The 26,459-nt window shown below is 42.0% G+C and overlaps 3 protein-coding genes and 2 pseudogenes across 3 annotated transcripts in view; 4 read left to right on the plus strand and 1 right to left on the minus strand.

Moving 5' to 3' along the window:
- LOC146450379 (transducin beta-like protein 3) overlaps nucleotides 1-26,459 on the minus strand; it is a 223,702-nt gene that overhangs the window by 134,429 nt on the left and 62,814 nt on the right. The window lies entirely within an intron of this gene.
- Nucleotides 1-26,459, plus strand: part of LOC146450389 (uncharacterized) — a 286,459-nt pseudogene that overhangs the window by 42,574 nt on the left and 217,426 nt on the right.
- On the plus strand, nucleotides 93-11,709 carry LOC146450392 (uncharacterized). The gene is made up of 4 exons (XM_085100513.1): nucleotides 93-540; nucleotides 1,273-2,791; nucleotides 9,501-9,888; nucleotides 11,215-11,709. Exons 1-4 carry the CDS (start codon nucleotides 93-95, stop codon nucleotides 11,707-11,709), a joined length of 2,850 nt encoding a protein of 949 aa, XP_084956639.1.
- On the plus strand, nucleotides 2,827-4,887 carry LOC146450393 (uncharacterized). The gene is made up of 2 exons (XM_085100400.1): nucleotides 2,827-3,034; nucleotides 4,369-4,887. The coding sequence occupies exons 1-2, from the start codon at nucleotides 2,885-2,887 to the stop codon at nucleotides 4,879-4,881; spliced, it is 663 nt and encodes a 220-aa protein (XP_084956526.1). The 5' UTR covers nucleotides 2,827-2,884; the 3' UTR covers nucleotides 4,882-4,887.
- Nucleotides 23,549-24,690, plus strand: LOC146450394 (uncharacterized; annotated as a pseudogene).

Below are 26,459 nucleotides of genomic sequence, written 5' to 3' on the forward strand. Positions count from 1 at the left end.
GTGGTTGAGACAATTATTTTACGAGTGATTCGCTCTGTGTAAAGCTAGTTAATTCTTATACTTGTGATTGTGAAGTTAATCTTTTTTTTAATATGTCTGAGTCCAAGTACAACCTTCGTTCTCGTAAGCAACTCGATTACGCCATGATACACGCTGGGAAAGGTGTACAATTCCCAACATACGGATTCTCTCCCGCTCCTCGTCCTCTCTCAGCGCCAGTCGGAGATACCACGCCTCACAACTATCAAGGACACGACTTCACCGAAATGAAACGTCTGTTGGAGGAAGAAAAAGAAAGAAACAAAGTCCTAGAGGAATCCTCCCAGGTTGAGCAAATGAGGAAAGAACTGGAGGCGCTTCGCCTGCGCAACGCCATGTTGGACAAGCGTGCTGATCAGGATAAAAAGAAAACCACGCTACAAGATCTGCGCACCAACCAGCTCATGTCTTCTAAAGTGGAACAGTTTCTTTCCCAGCTAGACGACAGTAGCAGTGAGGAAAGTGAGGATGACGACAAGACTCAAAGGAAATCTACTAGAGGTAGGCGCCACACTTTAAGGTCAGGGAAGGCCAGTAAATTAACTAGCCGCGTGGTCAACCCTCAGTTATGGCCCCACAGCCATTTGAGTTTGTCATATGTTTCTAAGGACAAAACATGCGATGATCTAACCCTGGCTGAATTTGCAGCCGGATACACAGCTATTCTTCAAAGGCCTAACCTCCCACCACAAGAACTTCGCGCCCGCATTGTTCATCTTTCCTCCCTGATGTATTTGGCCACACAGTTCACTTGGTCTTCGGTCCGCGATCTTCACGCGGGCAAGCTTTTTGAAATCGAATGTGGTCGGGCTGACTGGGGAGATTCGTTTACTCATTTGGAGTCAAGGATCCTTCAAGCCCCAGTAAAACCATCATCTCGGGCGGGGTCTTCGCGCACCGACGGCTCCACCGCGGTCTTCTTTTGTCGTGATTTTCAACATGGCGTCTGTAAATTAAACAAAGATCACTACGGTACCCTTCGAGGAGAACGCAAATGGCTGCAGCACATTTGTGCTCGGTGCTGGGTGGACACGCGTGTTGCTGCTCGTCATACGGAATTTTCGAAAGAATGTCCTTTGGCGGTGGAAAAGGATTCCCACTCTTCCAGAACGACTGCACCCTGACTAGAGCTTTTAGAGCCGCTAAATCACGACTCTCCTTGTTTTCAAGACTCAAGACTTTCCGTTTCAGACTCAGTTAAACCAGACTCTGGACTTTGTTCATGTTTTCAAGACTCTCTATCTTCTGTGGAAGATAAGTGTTATCTAGACTCTAGACTAAGCGGGGTGGTTCACTCTGATCCTGGCAGTGCGAGTGCCACACCCTTGCCTTCCTCGCAAGTTACGGTTCCTTTAGTTATTGATGATAATTTTACTGATGTTTGCTCATCGCTGCATGTAGTGCAGCCCAGTATTAGTTCTAGTTTAAGTTCTAGCCTGGGTATTTCTTCCCAATCGTTCGTTACCCCCGACGCACTTCCTTTCGAGACAAATTTCTTTGTCACATTACATAATCAAGTTTACGCTAAGGGGCAACCCAATTTTTTAGGCGCACGTTTATCTGTGCCCACTTCGTTGCATCTTTCCTTGTGGCGGTCTTTACTGACCGAGTATTCCGATGTGGAAGTTTGTGACTTCTTAGAGTTTGGGTGGCCCATCGGTTACAATTATCACGGGGTTTTACCTTCTAGTGATTTTCGCAATCACAAAGGTGTACTAGACTTTCCGTCCGCCGTTGACAGCTACCTGTCAACGGAACTTGCGTTAGGTTCCGTTTGCGGTCCATTTGCTCGCAATCCTTTCGTGGCGCCTATCGCCTTGTCTCCTTTGAATTCAGTTCCAAAGCCGGACAGCAATGAACGTCGGTTTATTCTTGACCTCAGCTGGCCGGCCGGTTCGTCGGTCAATGACGGCATTTCTAAAGATTTCTTTTTGGGTGAACCTGTGTCGTTAACTTATCCCACTGTAGATGACATCGCAGAGCGAATCGTTCAGCTGGGGCCGGGTTGCTTGTTGTTCAAACGTGATCTAAAACGTGCTTATCGTCAGTTGCCGGTAGATCCTTTTGATTATCCTTTGTTGGGATATTCGTGGCGGGACAAGTTGTTTTTTGACGTTCGATTGCCAATGGGTCTCCGGTCCGCTGCTATGGCTTGCCAGCGAGTCACGAACGCGGTATGTTTTATGCTCTCGCGGGTCGGTTGCAACGTTTTGAGTTATTTAGACGATTTCATGGGGATCTCCGCGCCGCGCACTGCCTTCGCCGATTATGCGCTCACTGGTTCGTCACTACAGGCCTTAGGGTTACAAGAGTCGTCGCACAAGGCTTGCCCTCCGTCTACTCGAGTTACTTGTCTCGGAGTTCTCTTCGACACGATAAATTTTACTATGTCTGTTACGCCGGACAGACTCTTGGAATTGCAAACGGATTTGTTACCTAAGTGGCTCACTAAAAAGTCCGCGACCAAAACCGAGCTACAATCTCTGATAGGCAAACTTGCCTTTGTTTCCAAATGCGTTCGGCCGGGCCGTTTGTTTCTAACTCGCATTCTTGACACTTTGCGTTCCTTACGGCGCAATCATCATCGGGTCAAGTTATCGGCCGAATTTCGGAAGGATATCCGCTGGTGGATGCGGTTTATCAACGTTTACAATGGCGTATCTCTTATTCCCACGCAATTGTGGTCTGCGCCCGATAGTATTTTTTCTACCGACGCCTGTTTGACAGGTTGCGGGGGTATGTCATCCGAGCAGTATTCTCAGCGGTCTCACCTCTCACGTATAAAAGGAGATGAGACAAAGTGAACAATGCCATTCTGTCGATCAAGCGAAAGAGCATAGTTCAAATGGCGGACCCTGCTGTACAAGTCCCGGCACAGGAAAACCTTCCAGCAGCTCAAGCGGCCGCGGTTGTTCAACCACCACCACCGCCTCCGCCTCCACCAAACGCAGAAGAACCTCCTCAAAACGCCGCTGGAGAACAAGTCACTTTGGAGGTTTGTTCAATTTTTGTTTTACTCCAGTATCGTACACGTGTTCTTGCACTTCGTATTCCCGTGGCAGCTTTAAGTCTGTTTTCAGCTCAAGTCATGCCCTGCTTTAAACGTGTAGCTTTGTAGCTCTGCGGGCAATTTTCTCTTTACCCCCCAGTTTATTTTACGCCCTGCTTCTGAACGTGCGACCTTCGTTGCTTTGCGGGCATGTTTACAATTCATGTTGCGCCCTGGCTTGGCGGGCAATTTAAAATTCACTTCGCAATTATGTTGTGCCCTGCTGATAACGTGTACTTGGTTGCTTTGCGGGCAGTTTTAACTCTGTTTACAATTCATGTTCCGCCCTGCTTCAAACGTGTAACTTTTTAGCTTTGCGGGCCGTTTGAAACTGACTTCGTAATTATTGTTGCGCCCTGCTTCAAACGTGTAGCTTTTTAGCTTTGCGGGCAATTTGAAATTGACTTCGTAATTATTGTTACGCCTTGCTTCAAACGTGTAGCTTTTTAGCTTTGCGGGCAATTTGAAATTGACTTCGTAATTATTGTTACGCCCTGCTTCAAACGTGTAGCTTTTTAGCTTTGCGGGCAATTTGAAATTGACTTCGTAATTATTGTTACGCCCTGCTTCAAACGTGTAGTTTTTTAGCTTTGCGGGCAGTTTGAAATTGACTTCGTAATTATTGTTACGCCCTGCTGATAACATGTAGCTTTTAGCTTTGCGGGCAATTTGAAATTGACTTCGTAATTATTGTTACGCCCTGCTGATAATGTGTTTACAATTCATGTTGCGCCCTGCTTCAAAACGAGTAGCTTTTAGCTTTGCGGGCGGCTTTAGATTGACTTTCTAATTAATTTTTTTTTTTTTTGCCCTGCTTCAACACGTATAGTTTTGTAGTTTTGCGGGCTACTTGAAGTCGACTTACCACTTTCTGAATTTTATTTATATGCGCTATTTTTGCCGATTATGTGTACATTCTAATTCTCGGTTAGCTTCAAAAGCTTTTCAATTTTGTTGACCTCAAAACATACTTCAGCAGAGAACTAGTTATTATCTTTGTGCGATCTTTGTCGATTATTCTCACTCTTCATTTTTTAATTGTCTTAATTTGCCATTTCTGAGTGCTTGTTTGCCACATTGTTCTACTTGAATTGTTTATTTTCGTATTGTTCTGTTAATTGTTATATTTGCACTCCGACTTTGTCGGAACAAAGGATTCCCTGACGCTTTACCGGGTCTTATCACTATGCTTGTACTCATTTACGAATGTTTTGTATGGCCGCTAAGCGGTATGAAATTACACTTCGCAATACATCTGTCTATTTCATTTTCTCATTCAGGCTTTGCAAGAAAGAATTAAATTTTTGGAAAATGCCCAAGGGACCTCCATTCAGGCTTTAAAGAATCGCATTACCCATTATGGTAGTCGCCGCCTGGAGGACTTCGACAAATACGAGGCCTTGCGCCTCGCGGAGGAGCTCGTCTCCGTAGCGAAGACAACTGGTGATGATAAGGCCGCCAGCTTTGACATCATAGCGGCCACCCTAAGAGAGAAAATACACGTGCCGAAAGAGCAGTTTAAAGCTTACTTTTTGGCTCTTCTCGCGGACAAGGAATTTACAAGAATCTTTGACACAATCTCCAAGGTCGACAAGTCGTTTAGACGTCCCTCGCCTTACTCGCGTCCTCAGGCCAGAGGCAGTCAGAGGTTCTCGTCACACCCTCGAGTGACCTGCTACAGATGTGGTACGCCCGGACACAAGTCTACGCAATGTTTTAAGCGGTTTCCGACGACCCGCTATTTTTCTTCAGGCGGTCCAGGTCACAACCAGCCTCGACCGACATCTCAGTAGCAGAATCTGCCCGATCCTCATTTTGTATGCGTTTTAGTACTATTAAAGTCAAATGAACACTATTGCATCACAATGTTTGTTTATTCATATACATTATACCCACCCCCCCAGGGTTTTATTAACATATTATTACTTACATATTTTACGACTCGCTACGCTGTTCATAGATGTGGGAACCAATTATCTCTTTTCGATCGCACCCTTCCCCCCTCGGGTGGCATTCTCAAAGGGAAGCTCACTTTCCCTCTCGGATTACCGGGGCTGAGTTTGCCATTCCTTGGGCCCTAATTTATTTCCAAGTTCTTTTTTATTTTCCTTTTAGCTGTCAGACCCTTGCTTTCACGATTGGGAAAAGCATCCCGGTTTCAAGCCTAACACAGTTGGTATGAATAAGTTACAGTGGATAAACATCGATGGTTCTGTTGTTGATGAGGCCCAAGGGATGGCAAACAATTCCCACATCTCTGATGAGGATATCGCCCTCGTGTTACAGGGAAATTCATTAGCGGATATGTCTCGCCTTGTTTTCCGCGATCCAGATCACTTCCTAGCAGGGGAACTCCATCGCCATGCACCACAATGGAATGCTTTATTAAATGATATGAACGATGAGCGCTTCTCTGAAGTCCGTGATTGGATTACTAACGGTGTAGACGTAACGAAGTTCTTTAGACCGTTTAAGGGTAGTTACAAGGGAAGGAATTACGAGTGTGGTAGTCCACCGCCTTGCGCTTTCCCCAACCACCTGTCGTGCAAACCTTTTGCCTCGTTTATTTCTGATACGCTCCTGGACCGTTTGCGTTCCGGTGCTATTTCTTTGTGGGGCAAAGTCGGAGAATGCACCCCACCCCACCTTATTATGCCCCTCACTGTCGAGCCTAGCAAGCCGCGTCTCTGCAACGACGATAGATTTCTTAATCTGTGGATCGAAGACCGTCCGTTTGCCTTGGATAGCGTCCAACACTTGCCTAAGTATGTCAATAAAGGATTTTACCAAACAGTGTGCGACGACAAGTCAGGATATGACCACATCAAACTTCACCCCAGCAGTCGAACTTACTTTGGCTTCCAGTGGGGAGGTTGGTATTTTGTGAGTGAATGTATTCCTTTTGGCTGGAAATCCTCGGCCTATATATATCATACGACTGGTCTAGTTGCGTCACACAGACTTCGTTCATGGAACATTCCCTCTTCATTGTATATTGACGACCGCCATAATGGCCAACTGTCATTTCCAGGTGGCATTTTACCAGCCGCCTATCAAGCCCTCGCCTCAAGGGATGAAGTGAATTTTGCTCTGGCCGTCGCAGGTATTTTTCTCACGTGCTACATCTTAATTTCCCTCGGCTACTTTATCGGTCTGGCGAAGTCTCACCTTACCCCGAAAAAACAGGTGCCATACCTTGGTTTCGGTATCGATTCTGAACTACAGGCGTTTACCTTGTTACCCCATAAAAAAGAAAAGCTTCTTCGTCTCATCAAAGAAACGTTGGCTCGCGATAACCTCGACCTACTAACCTTGCAAAGGCTCAGCGGTAAATGCGTGTCCATGAGCTTGGCAGTTCCGGGCGCAAGGCTTTATGTTAATGAAATAAACCTAGCTGTGTCGCGCGCCACGCGTTCTGCTCGACCTGTAAAGATGTCTGCCGCTCTAAAGAATGAAATTGAGCACTGGCTATTCCTTGAGACCTGGGACGGTTTTCTTCCCTGGCGGTCTGAGAAACACACACATGTCAGGCTGTTCTCCGACTCATCTCGCTTCGCTTGGGGAGGTGCACTGAGTCCGGGTGCCATTGAGGCGAACGTTTATGATTACTGGGACGCCTCAACAATACAAGCCGATATCGCCACTAAGGAGACCTTAGCGCTCAATAATGTCCTTGAATCATTCGCTGATACCATCAAAAACTCGTGGGTCGACGCCTTCGTCGACAGCATGGCTCTAGTCCGTTCATGGAATCGACAGGGCTCTCGTTCTCAATCGCTTTCTAGCGCCTTGAAGAAATTATTCAACACAATGACGAAACTCAACATCGATTTGCACCTTACTTTTGTGCCTAGTTCTCAGAACCAAGCCGACTTCCCCTCGCGACGCCTTAGCCTACAGGATGCCAAATTGTGCCCATCCCTATGGACAGTAGTACAAGAGTGGTATGGCGGCGAAAATGGGCACTCTGTCGATCTAATGGCACGCCCTTCAAACGCCCAATCCGACTTGTCAGGTGCCAAGTTACCTTTCTTCTCTGAAAACCCTCTGCCGGGATCCCTGGGAGTGAACGTGTTCGCGCAATCGCCCGATCTGTACGATCCGTTTGTATTCAAGAACCCATACGCCTTTCCCCCGATCTGCCTAATACCTCATGTTATCAAGTATATGAGAAGCCTGCAATTATCCTACACTATCGTAGTACCAGACGTATGCCCAAGGCATTTTTGGTGGCCCTTGTTAACGTCTACATGTTCTTCCCGATACCTGCTGGCCGTTGCCGGAACCGTTGGAGCGCTCCTCACTCCCTCTAAACACGGGTTTTCAAACAATTGGCCTATCCCATGGGATCTCTGGGTGTTCCGCATCGGATAAGCAAGTAGTAGCTCTTGGTTAGCGCACGAGCCAAACAAAGAACACTTAGCTATCTTTAAATTTGCCAATTCTCCCATTAATTTAGCTCCATCCATTACTTCAGTGAAATCAATGTTGTCAATAAATCATTGTTTTCCAGTATACATCTGTTGACAGTTGTTTTATAGCTTCATTTATACATTTATGTCAAAACAAATCTAAAGGATAAAGAAGGAACTGTTTGTTTTACTTTCATATCCTTTAGGACTTACCTCCAGCCGTTCGAGCGTTTGTACCAGCCGTGTCATGTCCTTCGTGCAGCCACCCCAACGACAAGCTGTTCTTTTTCTGCCAAATGTGCGGCTACAGGAGGAAAACAGTCTCCCCAAGTGTCCCGAGCCCTAAACTCTCAGTCGACCTTCAAGCGATAGATAACCGTTTGGAACTCCTAAATAATGCCTCCCTTCAATCGTCATACTCAAAACAGAAGTGCTCACTTCGTACGGAGTTTGAAACTTTCTTGGCGTCCCTTCCGAATAGTAAAACCATCCTTTCGGCAAGCCCCACTGACATCTCTCGGTTCTTGGTCTGGAAAGACCGACATGGCAAAACCATAGTACATAGTAATGGGTGTCCCGATTCCCACCTTCAAAACGCAGCTAAGTGTAAATGTCCTAAACGCCTGGCATTCAAGACAATCGACTCCTACATTGGAAAACTGCGAGCCATTTTTAAGGAAACCGGGCGCTGTGGAGAGTGGAACTCCCTGCTAGGTCTGGGTAACCCCGCCGCTTCACTCGAAGTGCAAAAATATCTTAAGGCGTCAACTGAGGAACAATTACGAGCCCGCATCACGCCAAAGCAAGCAGTTCCCCTATTTTTGTCCAAATTGTTGCTTCTGGCCCGTTTTTTAAATCGGAAAATTGCGGAGCGCTCGGTTAGTCCTTCTGGTCTGTTTGTATTGACGCGGGACCAAGCGTTTTTCAAAACGTTATTCTTTAGCGGTGATCGTGGTTCAGATCTTGGCATGGTGAAAACAGAAGAGATCCTGCGTTTCCCCCAGGACAATGGGCTGTTGTTCAACCACGTATGGGGAAAAACCCTGAGGGATGGCGTCTCTAACGTCTTCGGGATTCGGAGACACCCTAACCCTGAGTTGTGTCCAGTTAAAGCTATTGAGACATATGTAGCCGTGGCTTCCGAGTTGCGCGTTTCTGTGACAAATGGTTACTTGTTTCGACCAACTAATCCCCAAGGTCATATTGTGAACAAACCATTTTCAAGTTCTTCAGCAGAAGCTCGTTTAAAGCTGTATTTGAAAGAAGCTAAGATCGATGAGGGAGAAACGCTACACAGCTTCCGTTCGGGCTCAGCCATAACGTTAGCGTTATCTGGCTCCCAGTTGGCGGACATAATGTCTCATGTAGGATGGAATAACAAAGAAACTGCTCTCTACTACATGAAACTAGCGGAGGTGCTTCGTTTGGATAGTCCCTCTCATTTGCTATCCGCGGACTCTTCCGCGACAGCCGCCCTAACAGAGAACTACATGGAGCTTAACCGTCTAAAAAACTTTATATCCGCTTTTCCGCACGTTTAATTCTTAACCTTGTTGCATCTCGTTTAAAGCACTTTACGAATTTTTAGGATGGGGCACCTTGAGTTTAGGATTCTGAGAACGGGGTTTCCTTATGGTCCAGTGGTTTGGGACTTTAGGACACTCTGTAACATAGAGACTGTCGGTGCCCAATCTCAACATAGCGTGAGAGAGAGAACGTTGAGAATAAAGTACTATTCTCAGCGGTCTCACCTCTCAGGTATAAAAGGAGATGAGACAAAGTGAACAATGCCATTCTGTCGATCAAGCGAAGTGTTGTAGTATAAAATGCAGCACACGGTATCCCTTGCCCTGACGTTCTCTCTTTCACCAGCCATCAAGTTTCGTCCTGCGTTTGATTTTCCCTACCCAAACCCTCCCCTTTCCTCTTCAGAACATTCATCAACAGGACGAGACTGTCGATGCCCAATCTCAACATAGCGTGAGAGAGAGAACGTTGAGAATAAAGTACTATTTTCATGTCAAATTTCCGCCGGAAGTTCTCCTTCAATTCACCGCTATTCATCTTCTTGAGGCCTTAGCTATCGTTATAGCTCTTCGACTCTGGGGTCGTTATTGGCGTGGACTACGGATTATGGTTCACTGTGACAATTTTTCCGTTGTCAGTTCCTTAAACTCCGGTCGCGTTCAGGATAAATTGTTAGCAGCTTGTTTGCGAGAAATTTGGTTTCTCGCCGCGGTGCATGAGTTCGAAATCCGCGCTTGTCATCTTTCGAGTTCTGAAAATCGTGAAGCCGATTTACTGAGTCGTTGGCACTTGAACTCTTCCTTTCAGAACGAGTTCTTCTCTACGTATGGCTCACTTGGTCTGCAGCCAGTTTCAGTTTCTGTGGACATTTTTCAGTTGTCGGATTCTATTTAATGTTTTTTTTTTTTTTTTCCTTTCACTTCATAATATTTTGTTTTCTTACCTTTTGTTTTTCTAGATTCATTATTAACAAAGCTACAGAGAGATCTTAAGAAGACGCAACGAGCGGCGTATGCGGACGGCACGCATAAGAACCACAAGACTCAGTGGAGGGCTTATCTCTACTTCTGTTTTTCCTTCGATCTTGAGCCTCTCCCGGCAACTCTCGATACCATATGTTTGTACTGTCAGTTTCTTAGCCGTTCCATGACTCCCCAGTCCATTCGTAATTATCTTAGCGGGGTCAAGCTTCTTCATGTTTTCACGGGGTTCGAATTCCCCTTTTATGAGACGCCAGAGTTAAAATTAACTTTACGAGGACTCGATCGTATCCTCAAACATGCTCCTTCGCGTGCTCCGCCTGTCACGCCGGAGTTGCTGCGAGAGTTAATCCAGTGTGCTAGTACTTCTCCTCATGATTTAGTTTTTTCCTGCGCGTTTCTCTTCGCCTTTTTTCTTTTCGCGCGAATTTCTAATTTGGCGCCAGCATCTGTCAGTTCCTTTGATCCCTCTAAACAACTTTGCAGGGGAGACATAGTTGTTACTAGTTTTGGATTGTCGATTTCCTTTAAATGGTCTAAAACAAATCAGACAGGTTCCAAGTTGCTGAAACTTCCATTATTGTATACTCCAGACCCTAATTTGTGCCCGGTTCGTGCATATCTTCGCATGTGTTCTTGCTTGCCTGCGCCAGCTTCGGTGCCCGCCTTTTTCACGGCTTTCCGTGCAGGTTCGTACTTTGTCATCACTAAAACGCAATTTGTTTCGGTTTTTCGTAGCCAGCTGGCCCGCCTCGGTGTTCATAACCCTTCTCGTTTTAGGGGACACTCCTTTCGTCGAGGGGGAGCTACACGGGCCTTTCAAACAGGGGTCCCGGGTGAACTGATTCAAATTTATGGAGACTGGGCGTCAGACGCATATAAATGTTACCTTGAATTTTCCGAAGATGCTAAGCTTCGCGTCGCACGGGGGATGGTTGGTGCACTTCCGGAGGCACTTAATTCCTAATTCGTTCGAACAACTGCTTTCCTTTTGGTTTGGCGGTTTTGGCGGTCGAGAGGTTTGTCTGTGGAGTGATTGTGTAGTTTTCCTGTTTTCCGCCTTTCATTTCACTGAATAAACCTCTCATGGTGCCAAACCTAAAGAAACGTGTTGGTTCTTTGAGTTGATATTATTGTAATATTAGGAAGGAGAATTATACCGCGAGTGGTCGTTTGCCTGTCCATATTATCACACTTCATTTCGCAGAAACTACACCCCGACACTCCAAATTCAGAAGTCCCTGAGCACATCACCACGCAAGCGGCTGTGAAGGTAGTAGAACACATGGATTCGCAAAAAGAGATGTTTGTGGACTTTCTTAAGTCTATCACTGAAGAAATGTGCGAAAAAGGGAAGGCCCAGCCAAATGCCAGTGACATCAAAATGGCTATTATTTTGTTTTCAGTACCATTGGTGACATACCAAGCTTTAAAAAGGTCCATGCGCTCAGTTACACGTCTTGAGTTTGAAATGTGCGCGGGAAACCTAAGTCTGTATGGCAATTTCATAAAAGTAAGAGTACCGCGCAGTGCTAAACAAGTAGACATGCTTCTCAAGAAAACCCCAAGCGTCTGGCCTGATGATGCACTCTGCTCTCAAGAGGACTTTAACGGAGAGAAAAAAAGACCAGTGAATGCTTTAATCACTGTAAGTATATTACAGGCCTTCAGTTACGCTGAACATTACAATGCTGATGATTAAGGTGACTTATGGACGAACAATGATGACTCATGAAAGATGATCGACTCTAAATGAACAAAGGTTCTAAGATATAGAAATTTGGGATATTTTGATTTTGAACATTGTCTCTTAATAGTAAACGAAAGGATGGCTTCAGCCTCTTTTATATCTTGTTTCAAGTTAGTGTTTCAGATAATTATTTATGCATGTTTCATTCAAATTTAGCTGTAATTATTTGATCTCGTTTCTAAAAATATTTCATAGTTTTCAAATGTAACATATCATTTAGAGCTTTGAATGACAGTTCTTGACTGCAACTAAACATTTTCACGAGAAATGCCAAGAAAAGTTTCATAGTTTTAATTAAAAACAGCTTTCAAAATAGTATTTATTTTGGGCGTGCACACTATCCCATGAGAAGCCGAAGATAACAATCCTTTGCTTCTGATTGGATAATTGATCAAAACCTTTGGTTTCTCACTGTAACTCACTACGCATGCCCAATATCAACAACATGGAAAGAGCCAACAAATACACCGATGTAAGACTAAATAAGCATATCCTTTAGACCTCGTTCTTTACATCCACTGCTGAACCAAACAAGCCACCAAATATACAGATGTAAGATGCAACGCGCATATTCTTTATCTCTTGTTATTTACATCCACTGCCAAGCCAACGAGCCAAACAAGCCACCAAATATAGGACCTAAGATGTAACGTGCGTATCCTTTTTATCTTTTTGCACCAAATATACAGATGTTATACTTAACAGGAATATTCTTTATATCTCGTTCTTTACATCCACTGCTGAGCCAAACGAGCCACCAAAATATACGGACCTTAGACTTAACACGCATATGCTTTATATTTTGTTCTTTACATCCACTGCCGAACCAAACGAGCCACCAAATACACTTGATGACAAAAACATTGACACCTAAAAAGCATAAACCGTGAATGATGAGACCCGATGGCTTTATGGGTATAAGTGCACTAAATCTATTTGCAAAATATTTTATTCTTGTGCGACAGTTAATAACCAAAATTAGTTGCACATGGTGAATGATGGAAACTGTCCAAACTTTCTTTAAACTGTCCAAGTTGGCCAACAAGGGCCAATTTGAGTGATATACAATTCGCAATTTGCCTAACTCAAATCAGTCAATGAACTTCAGCAATATCTGGTAGAAAATTATTCGGAAGAATTAAGTCAGCACTGTATTTTTTATTGTAAAGAATTAGAAAAGTAAATTATTAATTATGGAAATGAGGTTATTCTTTAAAGACTACCCACAAATAAGTTAGGTCTCATCGTTCACAGTTTATGCTTTTTAGGTGTCAACGTTTTTGCTATTGAGTGTACACGGACCTAGGACTTAATGCACATATCCTTTATATCTCGTTCTTTACATCCACTGCCGAGCCAAAAGAGCCCAAATATAATCGTTTTCAAAAGTGGCCCTGCATTGTGTAGTTGCTCCCACATTTGTACTAAAGGATTCCCTTGTTTGCTTTGCTGATGGTGGGGAAGGGGAATAGGAGTTGTATGTACGCAGATATTTTCATTTCATGAATTTCACAACTTTCTGCTATTTAATTTTTGTTTGGAAAATTTTCCTTTTTACCCATGACATTTACCCATACCCACAACCCACCACATTTAGCTGCACCTCTCCAAGGTATGCCCTGCGGGCAGCATCTACCTATTAGGGCATTAACTCGTGTACAGAATGCCTAAGGTTCGGCCCCATAAAGCAGGATGTAAATACCTATATGCTAGCAACCAATGAGAAAACCTTCTTTTGCTGAAGCAAAAACAAAAAGTCTTAGTCCGTAAGTCTTAGTCTTACAGTCCTAACATATCTTGGAGGAGACCTCTCAGTATAAGCCCGGGGGTTTCTTGAGGTCTCCTCGCCACTTCTTACTTCTTTTTTTTTACTATTATTATTCACTCTAAACTTATGTAAGATCCTAGTGTATTATTCACTGTAACTTTCTATGATTGTAAGTTGTGGTGAATAAATAAATAAATTTAAAGAAACCAAAAACTAATGAACACACCTGGTTTATAACATGTTATTTAGATTCTAAATGTTTTCCTTTATATTTTGGGAATGCTTGGTAACTATCACTGACCTTTCACTTCAATAAGAGAGAGCTTGAATGATTGTAATATTTTTCTTCTTATTCAGTGTAAACCAATCTTAGTTATATCTCACTCTTTATGCACCATAGAAATAAGTGATACACTACTTTTTAGTTAGCAAACTGAAATCATTCTAATTTAAACAATTTATCTGGATTCAATGAGCATTTTGAATCGGGAGAGTTGAAAAAACTGACCAATTAAGGAAATTGAATGGATCCTCGACCCCATCTTCCAGATTTCTAGTGATGAAGATGGCACCCAAGAAAACAGGTAAACATGTTTTGCAAATTGATGTAAATATTAAGTGCAAGCCGAAATAGCTAAAATGTGATGCCATGCACTGGTCCCTCTGGGTATCGGAGGTGGGTCTGTTTCAGTCTGTAACATTTAACCAGGGGTAGATCCAGAATTTTATGAAAAGAAGGGGGCAGGGGTGGGGGGAGGAAGCAAGCTACACCAGAAATGTTAAAAAATTGACATTGCAAAAACAATATATTTATTGCACTTTCAATTTCTCGTAGAGTGGTAGAAGGCCAGGTTGATGATAGTTCGGATCATGACGCCAGTTATGCTACTTGTATTGGCAGGATGGAAATGAATGAAAAAGGTTGCCTTACTTTGCATTTCTACGACCAATTCAGCTGGGAAAGAGAGAAGGTTCTGAGGGGTAACAGTGTCGACTTCAATAAAATGTGCCACAAAAAGCATTTTTACCCAAACTTTGATTGAACAAAAGCGTTTGGTTAACAAGGGTTTTGTTTTCAATTTAACTTGTGCCCTTGGCAGTTTTAAGCCTGATGGGGAGGGGGGTGGGCATTTGTGGGTAATTTGAACTGTCAAGTCGTCCCCACTCCCCTTGGGGATTTGACTGCTAGCCTGGGCCCCACACTGGGGATGTTTGATTGTTTCTTCTGAGGAGGACTGAGACTGAATCTTGTGTGGCTGTCACAGTGATTTGGGCATCCCCGAGTTTTGGGCACCCCCGTACCCAAATCCTTAGTGATTCAGGTATCCCCTTCCAATAAAGCTCCGGTGTTCTCGGTATCCCCCGGTACCCTCTCCCCATGCGCAAAACACTACTGACTTTGGTATCCCCTCTAAGATGCTAGTAGAATTTTGCGGGAAATACGGAAAATATTGGGAAGATGGATTCCACAAAATATAGAAATATTTTGGAATATGTGAAAAGCCAGGCCTATATGCCCGGGTTTCCTAAACAGGAAAAGTTAGTTTTATGGAATTTCTGCAAAAAATTCGAGTACGACCAACAAAAGGATTCCCTGTTTCATATGGATAAACAAAAGGATGACTCGACTTTAAAGCGATTAGTTATAAAGGGCAACGAAAAATCCAGGATTTCTGAAGAGTGCCACTCCGCTGATTTTTCTGGCCATGCTGGCAGAGACAACACGCTCAAAAAGGTCAAGCAGCGTTGCTACTGGACAGATTATTACAAGGAGGAGGAGCATGCGCGGCCTTGCTAGAAGCTGCCACGTTTTTGTAAGTCGAGCAGCTTTACCCTTCTCCACCTCGAAATACAAGTCTATGATAAAGCAAGTCGCTCCTGAACCAATATAGAAAGCTTTTTATTGCGGATTTCAGTCAAAGAGGCGATAGAGGATCCGTTGAAGAAAACACTAGTGTTGCCAAGAAATCCAACATGGCAGACGACTCCGACAATAAAAGTGATACCGTGTGCAGCACAGAAGAGGAACTGAGCCTACGAAAAATTAAAGGCATGCTTGTTAACATTCAAGCTACCATGGCTTTTATCATTCAGGAAAACTAAAACTTCAGAAAGGAACTCGCCGACTTGAAAAGAGCGGTGGACTTCAATGATAATGAACTAAGACAGCTAAAGAAGGACCACCAAGCGACAACCCAGACTCGAGAAGGAACTCGAGAAGACAAAAGAAGAACTCAATGGCACTAAAAAAGTACTACAAGATCAGGAAGACGAAACACAAAATCTATGGTTTTCTCTAAATTCACTGAGCAGTAGACACGTAAGAATTTCCTGGACTTTCAGGGCACACCGGAATGTTTGTACGCTAACGCACATGATGGTGTTATCAGCGTTGCCAAAAAAGATTGATGTCAATATCGAACAAGATGACGTAGAGATCGTTTATAAACTTCAATGGGAAAAGGTCAAAAAGCCCATAATAGCAAAATTATGCAGTCATAAAGCTTAAGCCAAGATCTACAGAGAAAGATTCAAGCTGAGAAATGTTAGAATCAGCATTATCTTCCCACATTATTCTCCAGCCAATGAATCTCTGAACCGCATCTACATCAACAAAAACTTGACAACGTTCAGAGGGGACCTACTATCAAAGGCTTTGAAAACAAGAAAGGATAAAATCCTGTTATCTGTCTGGACTTTAGACGGTAAGATTTTTGTGAAAACTTCTTCCGACAAGGAACCTATTAGAACACAATCTGAAGCGGATCTAACCAACATCTGCGCTAAAATCTAACAATAAATATCTGTAGCGGAGTAACAGCGCGGCCAAACTGAGGCTATTTCATTTCATTTCATTTCATTTTTTTTCATTGCCTTTTACCAAGTTAACGGTGCCCATTATTCCTCAGCATGCTCCAAATGGATTTTTCTTTATGTGTATTCTGGTTCTTGTGCTTTTTTATCTATTTCGTAGGTATGTTTGCAGTTACGATTCCCTTTGTACCCGTTTTAGTCTCTGTAGGCATCTGGTACCGTTTTTTTCTCATGACACGGACAAAATTATTTTCTTTCTATAAATATAAAATTATGTGTGCCCACTGTACTAAAATTAAAACTGCTAGACTACTGCATTTGGAAAGCAAGGAAGGAATGTGAGTAGCTTCTAACGTTTTCTCTGGCTTTTTGCAGGTAAAAAAATATCGACCATTCAAAGCCTGGCGATGCCGCCGCCCTTCCCTAGTGTTTCTTTCCCTTGGTTTCTGCCACAAGGCAACAGTTCTGGAGCTCTTTATTGTCTTCTTTCCTTGTTCTTCCAAATTGTGGTTTGCAATTTCAAGAAGGTCACACTCCTTAATTCTGCTTCTGTCACAGTACATAACAGCGTCACATTCACTTTTGAGAGTATGAACCACCATGTCCATAGTTTCTTCATCCAGTATTTCTTGTCTTCCTGCACCAGCTCTTCTGGCTTTAAGTCTATTTTTTTCAATTAGATTCTGGGCAACTCTCGAAACCATTGCTTTAAAGGCGGGAGATTCTTCTGAGGATTGTAACTGAATTTTCCGGTCATAACTCAATTCAATTGCAGAGAGCTTGTCCTCAATCTTTTTGTGATTGGTTTCAGACAACAAAGCATTTGCCATTGTTTCTTCTAATTCAGCTCTCTCCTCACTTAGGTGCTGAAGGTTTTCATTCAATCTAAGCAACATAATGTCTTTGGCAGCCATTTTAGCATTTTTGCACTCGTCAATGACATATCTTTCGAGTGAGGCATTTGCCACAGTAGGTTTTATTCCTGAGTCATACAACTGCTTACCTACATCAAGTAAAGTGAAAAAAGGTTTTCAAGGTACAGCTTTTTATCTTGCTACAGTAAAGGCATTACAGCATTGAAATGTCAGATTTACATGACTATAGTTTAATTGGCAAAATAAATACTAAATTCACCGGATATCTTTGCTTCTTTTATAGTTAATAAACTAAAATTGATATGAAATACCTGACATAACAGTTGATAGTAGTCCTCTCATCACTGTTCTGCTCCATTCCGATTCTAGTGTCCCCAAGAGGCCCTGAACAAATTCATGTGAAAGAGAAGGCCCTTCATTTGGCTTTGCTCTTACCACATCAGTAATCTCCTAATGCAGAAAAATCGTAGCCGCAATATTAAAGCAAACTACAGAAAGTTTATATATGTATGAAAGTATAAAACTCTCTAGATGTATGTCGATTTCTTGACCTCATTGCTGGTTTTGCACTAGGTGCAGCAAGTGAGCCTGCAGTGAGCAACTATAGCTAGTAAAACTATGAGCTGTAGTTTAAATTTAGGAGTTGAGAAACCAAAGTGAAAATACAGAAGGCTCACAATGTTATTTGTTCCGTTGTTTATATTTTTTATTGAATGCAAATATTGTATTGTTAACCATCGCCAAAGCAGCTGACTGAAAGCTTGGACTCCCTGTGGTCGCCCAACAAAAGCAGAGTATAAAATAAAACTGGTATATAAACTTACATTCAACAATCCAGAAAGCTCCACTTGATCACTTTGCAATATGACAAACAAACGTTCTTGGCATTTAAAAATATAAACACACAGCCCATGCTCTGGGTGCAGAAGGTCTTCTCTAAATTGGTTCTTCTGTTGTTCTAAAGTGACATATTCATGGTTGCTCGTGTAAACAAAATCTGCATAAATGTCGAATGCTAATTCAAAAGGAAGATAACCCTTCCATCGACCATTTGTAATAAACTCTGTTTCATATTGTGAAGGCATTGAAAGACTTTCCAAAACAGCAACAAGTTCTTGCAATTTCCGGAGCTTCAATTGACCTTTTGTGGTGTTTATCAATCCAATGAGTTTATTTTGGTTCCGTTCGATTGTCGACGATTGCAAAGATTTGAACAAAACTTCACTTAATCTTGCCTTTTCTACGATACCGTGCTTTTCACTGTCAAGCGGCCCCTTTCGCCAATCCTCACTAGCCAAGATATTCTCCTTTTCTGTTTGGTCCGCCATATTGGAATACTACTAGTATCCAGTCCCTTTCTTTCAAGATAGTAACGCCTAGAATTTTTCAAAAGAATTGACACGGTCCAATGAGCTGTTAAAAGGCGTGCAGTTTTAAAAGTTTACAGCGGCTTACAGCTACTGTAGAATGGGTAAGGATAGTCGTGGCCAATCAAGGAAGAATTGCCTTGTAAAAGACTGTGATTGTGAAGAATATGAAAGGCCAGGAGAGGATGAAGGCTCAAATAAATGCTCGTATTGTGGCTGTCCGCCAGCAAAGCACAGGCGAGTGGAGACCATTGAAGCAGCGTAGGATACTTCTACGACCTTACTCATGTGGACGTAAGTGGAAAGATAGGAAATTTGGCTTCGTCCCTGATGCTAAAAGAAGAATTTCTCTTTTCGGAAATAAGCTTTTGCCAGATTTTTATGAAAGCTTCAAAGTAAGGGCTGGATCTAATGTTGAGTTGATGAAAAGAATGTTCATCGCTGAAAGGGACAGACAGTATAATATTACAGTGGACATTGAGCAGCTGGAAAATAGGTTTCAGTATCTATTGTCTGACAATCCAGCCTGTGCCAGTAGATTTATCTGTAATGACTACAAGCCAAACCCACATGATGACAGTAATATCACTAGATGTAAAAATAAGGCAAATAAAATCAAGCTTAAGCTTCAAACCATCAAAGATAAGATATCAAAACATGACGACAGCCTCTGCTCTCAAAACACTGGTAAACTCAAGCCTGGACTGAGCTGCCATCACAGCTTCAATAATGACAAACGTTGTTATGTAACATCTGGTATCAAGAAGGATGTTGATCGCTTGATTGAAGATTTAGACAAAGCATTTGCTAAGTACCGGGGTGCTTACCACATTGGCTCAAAATCCAAAACTTCTGAAGCCAGAAAGAGAAAGGAGCAGAGAAAAAAATCAAAGAAACGGAGATTGAACGCTTCAAATAACAGACCAAAAAGGGCTTGCATTATATATAGATCCTTGGGAGGAGAGCCTGTTGAACTTTGTTATGAGCCAGAGATGTATGGAATTCAGCAAATCGATTCAGTCGATGAAGAAACATTACTTTTATTCACATCAAAAACCGACAAAGCCTGTCTACGAGATCTGTTTGATTCCCATTATTTTACGGGGGATGCTGAAAAACAAGTGCATGATTTTTGCTTTACATGGTGTCAGCTTTATTAAATAGAAGGGTTAAAATTAATCAGTTATCTTTTCATTTTGATGGAATTTTTTCAATAATCGTTTAACAGCTGTTTGTATTGATATTTGTTACAGTCTATCATGAGGCCTGTATTGAGAATCTTTCATTGCGTTTAACTTTATTTACATTTCGAATAAAACTTAAGGCCCCCCCTCTGTCAAATGAGTGATTTTACTTTGAGCCCCCCTATCTTGGCAGCAATTTTAGGTAATGCCCCCCTCTCTCGTTTTTCAGCCCCCCCTCCTGATAATTATGGCACAGTCCCTTATTAACACTTGCTCCGCTGGTGAAGTGATCATTGGAGGTGGCTTCAATTGTTCCCTAACGGCTCAAGATAAGTCTGATGGTTGCGCCATGAATAGAAAGCAAAATGTATCAGTGAAATCACAAATTTATGCAAATGTTTGAATCTTCAGGACGTTTGGAGGCGCCAACACCCTAATCAAGAACAATCACATGGTGTGATAAGGTTTATGGTCGTTTCGCTACAAAGTCGTTTCACCACAAGTCGTTTCACTGCAAATAGAAGTCGATTCGCTGCACATGTAAAGTCAATTTCGTTACAACCTCATGATACTCGAGGTCGCTTCATTACAAAATACTATAATGTATAAATTAGCTTAACAAACCTTTCATTACACAGCTTGACTGAACACAAACCTCCGTTGTAATTGAAATGTACGTACCCAGTCCTCCGTGAGGATGAAACGTACGTACCCAAACCTCCAGACTTTCTAAAAGTCATTCGCTTCTCGTTTCCGGTTAGGCAGTTGGTTTAGTTTATTTATCAATTCTTAAAGAGACTATAAATACATGTGGGACTTCAACTACAACTCAATTGCATATTATCCCTTCATGTCGTGTAACTCAATATAACGGACCTGAGAAAACAACAGTTCTTCTGGCACGTGTAAATTATCATATCAATAGACGCATAAACAAATTGTTTTTAAAAACTTGCTTAATTTACTCTATTGTTCAAGTTTAGCTAATAAACCAATCCTATTACTTTTAACTAAGAGACATGACATTTCGATCCTCCTGATTGAATAAAACTCAATTTAGCTTGAAAAAAAAAAACCAAAACAAAACAAAACAAAAAACAAACAGATCAATATAGACTTACGTTACTTCATCATAGCTTTTTAAAGGATATAAGTCAGTCAAATCTGAGATAATAGGGACCTTAAGTAGAGACAACGACGGCAATGAAAAAAATTACATTCGTGTTTTCTGAAAAAATGTGCGATGTTTTACACATATAAGGTGCGGTTACACAGGGCACTTTTACCATGGTAAATTGCCCTTTTACCACAGGCAACTGTATTTAGTAGTGTGAATGATGTTTCCCCGAGGTAAATTTCCCGTGTTAAATATCCATGGATACGTCAAAAAGATCACACGAAGCGCCCATGACATTTAACGTGGTACAGTGGTGTTTTGATGCCCAAGGTCGAGAGCCAATCACGATGTTCCGTTTGACAGCAAAAGTTCCTTCGCAGATTTCATCAGCGCCAAATGAAAAACTCGTTCGTGCCGGAATGAACTGTGGCTTTGAGACTGCAGATATGGCGGAATTTCGGGCAATGCTGTGAGTATTTTATGTATTTCAATTGATTTCTCTACCTGTTTAGTAGACCAGCTATTTTGACAGCGGCTACAACCAAAGTTATTTTTATTCTTGTTAGAAATTCGAATATGCATGGTGATTTGTACAATGGAGTTCTCTTTAACCAGCGATACCAGACACGAGAATCTAACGAACATCAACCTGGACTGTCTGACTTAGTAATCTATCCTGATTATGAGCAATGTCAGCAGTTTCACCCTAATGTATATACTAGTCTCGATGAAAGTCCTCGCAGTGAACGTCTGTCGGGCCCCTCATGTTCTGGCTACGAGAATGTAAACAAACAGTGGGAAGCGCCCGAAGTCAAGATCCTTATCTCTGCATACAGAGACCACCAAGAAAATCTGAATAACTCCAAGAGTAGTAAGGGAAAAAAATCTGTATGGGAAAACATTTTTTACACTTTTACTGAGCATTGCAAAACGGCTGGCATTGGAAGTTCCAGAAATTTAGCTCAAATAAAGGAGAAGTGGCCAGCACTATTCGAAAGGTACAAAGTGATTGTTGGCAACAGCAAGAAGACAGGTCGCGGCAGAGAATCTTTCGAGTTCTTTGAAATTATGGATGAATTTCTTGGGTGCTCTGACGAAGTTCGCCCAAAATTTGTCAAGCAAACCCAATTAATGGAGGATAAGAAGAATAGAGAATCGGAAAATCTGAATAAAGAAGAAGCACCCAAGGATTTAGCAGTCGTGGAAAATTGCAAAGACAGCACTAGCCCAGGTGAGGAGAATGTTTCACAACAGAGGTCACGAAAAAGGAAGAGACGTCAAGAAGAAGGCCAAACCAGTGAATGGGATAAAGCATTATTTAAACTGCTTTAAGAATCGATTCGACAATCTGAAGAGCGAGATAAAGAGGCCATCCAAGCCATGATGAAATTTCAAGCTGACTCAGAACGTAGACACCAAGAATTTATGGTGTCTGTTCTGGGAAAACTTGGTGACATTTTTTCTTCTAAAAAGAAATTTGATTGAAACTGTAGGAATATGAAGAGCTTTATTTTTGTTACACTTCTGTAATGGAGCATAAGGCAAACTTGTTTTTATTTTATTAATGGACCTTGCAGACTCAAATATTAACCAAACGTTCAAGTTTAATGTAAACATAACTAGTACTGTAGTTCTTTAAGACTTTAGCGTTCATGTTTATCTCAAACCAACTTCAGAACAGTGTCCATCAAAGTAAGTTAAACAGATTGTACTCTAGTGAAATATCTCGGTTTACAGTTTTTTGCAGAAAACGAGTTAACTGTTTATTCAATGTTTACATTTAGAACTATAGATCGGCAACGTAATCAACAACTGCTTGGAGTGTTGCGTTTGCACCTGGTGTGGGGTCTTCATCATCTTTGCTGTCACTGTCGTCGCTATCGTCTGAAACGTCATAGTCTTCCCCTCTTAATGTGCAAATGTTGTGCAGCACACATGCAGCAATGATTGTAGCAGGGATTCTGTCTGAATCTTCGTCTAAACGTTTCTCTAGTACCCGCCATCTCCCCTTCGCCTTTCCAATTGCATGCTTGGAGACGATTCTTGCTTTCGACAACTGTTTATTGAATTTCTTTTGTTCTTGTGTTATTGTTCCGTTGTCCTTCACAGGGCGAAGTAGCCATGTTTTTAAAGGATATGCTGAGTCTCCAATGATTAATGGCCGAATGACTGTACCATTAAGGTCCATTGTAGGCTCCATTGAAATGTTTTCGTTTTCAGCAGCGTCAAATATTTCACTTAGTCTCACAACTTGCGCATCATGTAAGCTGCCTGGATATCCTGTTGAAACTGCTAAATAAAGGCCATGCGAGTCAACAACAGCCTGCATCACATAGCTGTAGAAGTGCTTACGGTTAAAATGGTCCTCATGATTATTTTGTGGCGCCTTGATTGGAATATGAGTTCCGTCAATTGCTGCCACTACATTCCGAATCTTGCTGATCTGCGAAAATCCCTTAATTTTTTTCATAGCATCTTGTCCTGTGATCGGAAACTTTATGAAATCACCCTGGAGAGAATTTAGTTCATGCACAAATTCATGGCAACATTCTATTGCTGTCGATTTTGAAACTCCCATCATTAGTTCACATGTACGATAACAGTCCCCTGTAGCTAGTCGCCACAAGCTTGTGCTCACTCTTTTCTCCACTGAAACTGCGGCTCTCATGGCGGTATCTTGTCGGGATAACGCCGGCCCACCTAATCTACGGATGTATTCAAAAGTGGCTCTGGAAACCCGAAAGTTTTCTTTCCACCAGCCATCAAGCAATCTATCATTTAGCAATCTTTCAAACCAAAGCTGTGGTCGAGGAAGACTCCATACACTTCGACACGTGCGCGCTTTAGTTCCTCCACATCGAATTTGTCTAGTTAAGACAGCAGTACTCTGTTGTATCATTGCAAGCAACCGCCACCTTTGAAATCTCCTTCGCATAAGTATCGCATAAAAAGGTAAGCAGAAAGTCGTCGGCATGATACCAAGAGAACGACAGCTATGAGGCACACTAATTCTCTAGAATCAAACTCCGTGACTCAAGAAGTTGTGATTCAATTTCCCGCCACATTTGCATGACATTTGTTTTACCTTGGGAAATCGCTATTCGCGTGTAACTGCTGGAACCACAGTACACTAAAACACAAGTGTGATGTACCGCGGGGAAATTTACCACGGGAAATGCCATTTACCGTGTTGTGTGTAACCGCACGTATAGTTTGTGTAATAGATCGATACAATGCAGCTTATTTAATTAATTATTGTGTGTTCTATTCTTTCTTCAGGTTCAAGAGTTGGGACTACAGGCGGACTGTACAAATGACAGGGGAAGGTACGCCTACATCAGAAAGACAATGGCCCTGCCGTTCCTTCCAGCAAATGAGATTCCTGATATGCATGAACGGCTTCAAACAATGGCGTCAATCCCGAAACTCCAGCACTTCATCCAGTACGTCGGCGGCACCTGGATCACAGGCAACACGCGGCTGCCTTCATCATGGAGTATCTTCATTAAGTCCATCCGCACGAACAACGACATCGAGGGCTGGCATCTTGGGCTGAATCGCTGCGCGTCTGGAAAATCCCAGCTTCCTTTATACCTGCTAATCAGTCTCCTTCACCGTGAGGCCCGTCGGACATCCCTTCAAATCAGGCTAGTTTCCGAGAAAAAGTCACGGGCGCATCCAGAAGAAAAAGTTCCAAGACCTCCAGACCAAGATCTTCAACCTCTGGGATGAATTCAACTCTAGTGCCCGCAGTGCAAGAAAGTTATTAAAAGCGTGCTCCTACCTCAACGACCCAGCAGCTTCATAAAACGGCTCGAGTTTGTACAATAGAATACTACAAATTTTCACCAAACATATTACATGTTACATAACTTTATTCTTATTTGACCTTTGGGAAAACTGGGTAATACAATTTCATCGATCGAGTCCGCTTGTGCAGAAAACCAGTTCCAATTTTCATTGAACATATTACATACGAAAACTAACTTTGTCCTTATTTAGCCGCAAGAAAACTGGGTGTCACAATTCCATTGATCGAGTCCGCTTGAGATAATTTGTTCAATAGAATACTCCAAATTTTCACCGAAGATATTAAAATGTTACATACGAAAACTAACATTATTGACCTTTGGGAAAACTGGGTAATACAAATGATTCCATCGATCGAGTCCACTTATTTGACCTTTGGGAAAACCACTAACTTTGTTGTTCTTTGGCCGCAAGAAACACTCGGTAATACCATTCTATTGATCGAGAAAACTTCAAATTTTAACCGAACATATTACATACGAAAACTAACACGAAGTCTGAATTTTTCTTGAGTTTAATTCTGTAGCGAAACGACTTTGTAGCGAAACAACTTCACTGAAGTGAATTGACTTCTATTTGCAGCGAAACGACCGGACTCCCGTGATAAAGCTTTAAAAGTACAATGTAGTCTAGACTATTGGTTAGTTTTGGCAAAACTGTCTTCCCTTGTATTAAGCACGGTCATCTGTAGCTCCACACTTTCTGATCACTGGGCAATAGTTTTAAATCTCCGATCTAAAGATTATGTACCAACAGACCCTGGTTTCTGGAAATTTAATAATTCTCTACTGAACGATAACATTTTCATTTATCAGTTAGAGAATAGGATCTCAAAATACAAAAGCAAATATTGCTATTTGGAGGACAAAGGTCTTGCCTAAGACATGATCAAAATGGAAATAAGAGGATTCTGTGTGCAATACTGCAAAAGGAAAAATAGAGAACGTAGAGTTGCTAAAAAAGAGCTTTCCAATCAGATTGACACCCTGTTGAGAATACTAGCGACACATAGAACAAAAGAGAACATCACCAAGCTATACTGTCTCAGATCGAAGCTTGATAAGCGAGCGGCATATAAGACCAAAGGAGCCATTATAAGAAGCCGTACAAGATGGCACGAACAAGGTGAAAAAATACCAAATATTTCCTAAACTTAGAAAAAAGGCAAAATTCTAAATCATATATATCCGGACTTAAACTGGAAAATGGCCAGGAAATCACAAATTCTGATGAAATTTTAGCGCATCAAAAACTGTTCTACCAAAATCTGTATACAGCAGTACCTACCAGCGATGTCCATGACAATTTATTCTTTAACGATCCTAGTTTAACTAAATTAAACGAGAACGAGCAAAAAGAGCTTGAATTGCCTCTTACCCAAGAAGAATGTTTACGAACCCTAAAGCAGTTCGCAAAAGGTAAATGTCCAGGAAGTGACGGGTTCTCCTTCAAATTTTATTTACACTTCTGGCCTTTATTAGGGGATAAAATGGTTCAAAGCTTCAACTACGGCCTCAAGCACGGGCAACTAAATATTACTCAAAAACAGGGAATCATTAAAGTTGTACCAAAAAAACTGACTTTACTTAGAAAATTGGCGACCAATATCACTTCTTAATATTGATTATCAGATTGCTTTTTTTTTATTTATTTATTTTTTTATTAAATTAATCAAAAACACATAGTTACTTACATTGTTCCTACCCTATTTATAATACGACGTTTACTCTACTTACAATACTTACACGTTACCATGCAAAACTAACA

Source organism: Pavona decussata, unplaced genomic scaffold (assembly GCF_977016875.1).
Source record: "Pavona decussata unplaced genomic scaffold, jaPavDecu1.1 SCAFFOLD_468, whole genome shotgun sequence".
Classification (NCBI taxonomy): domain Eukaryota; kingdom Metazoa; phylum Cnidaria; class Anthozoa; order Scleractinia; family Agariciidae; genus Pavona; species Pavona decussata.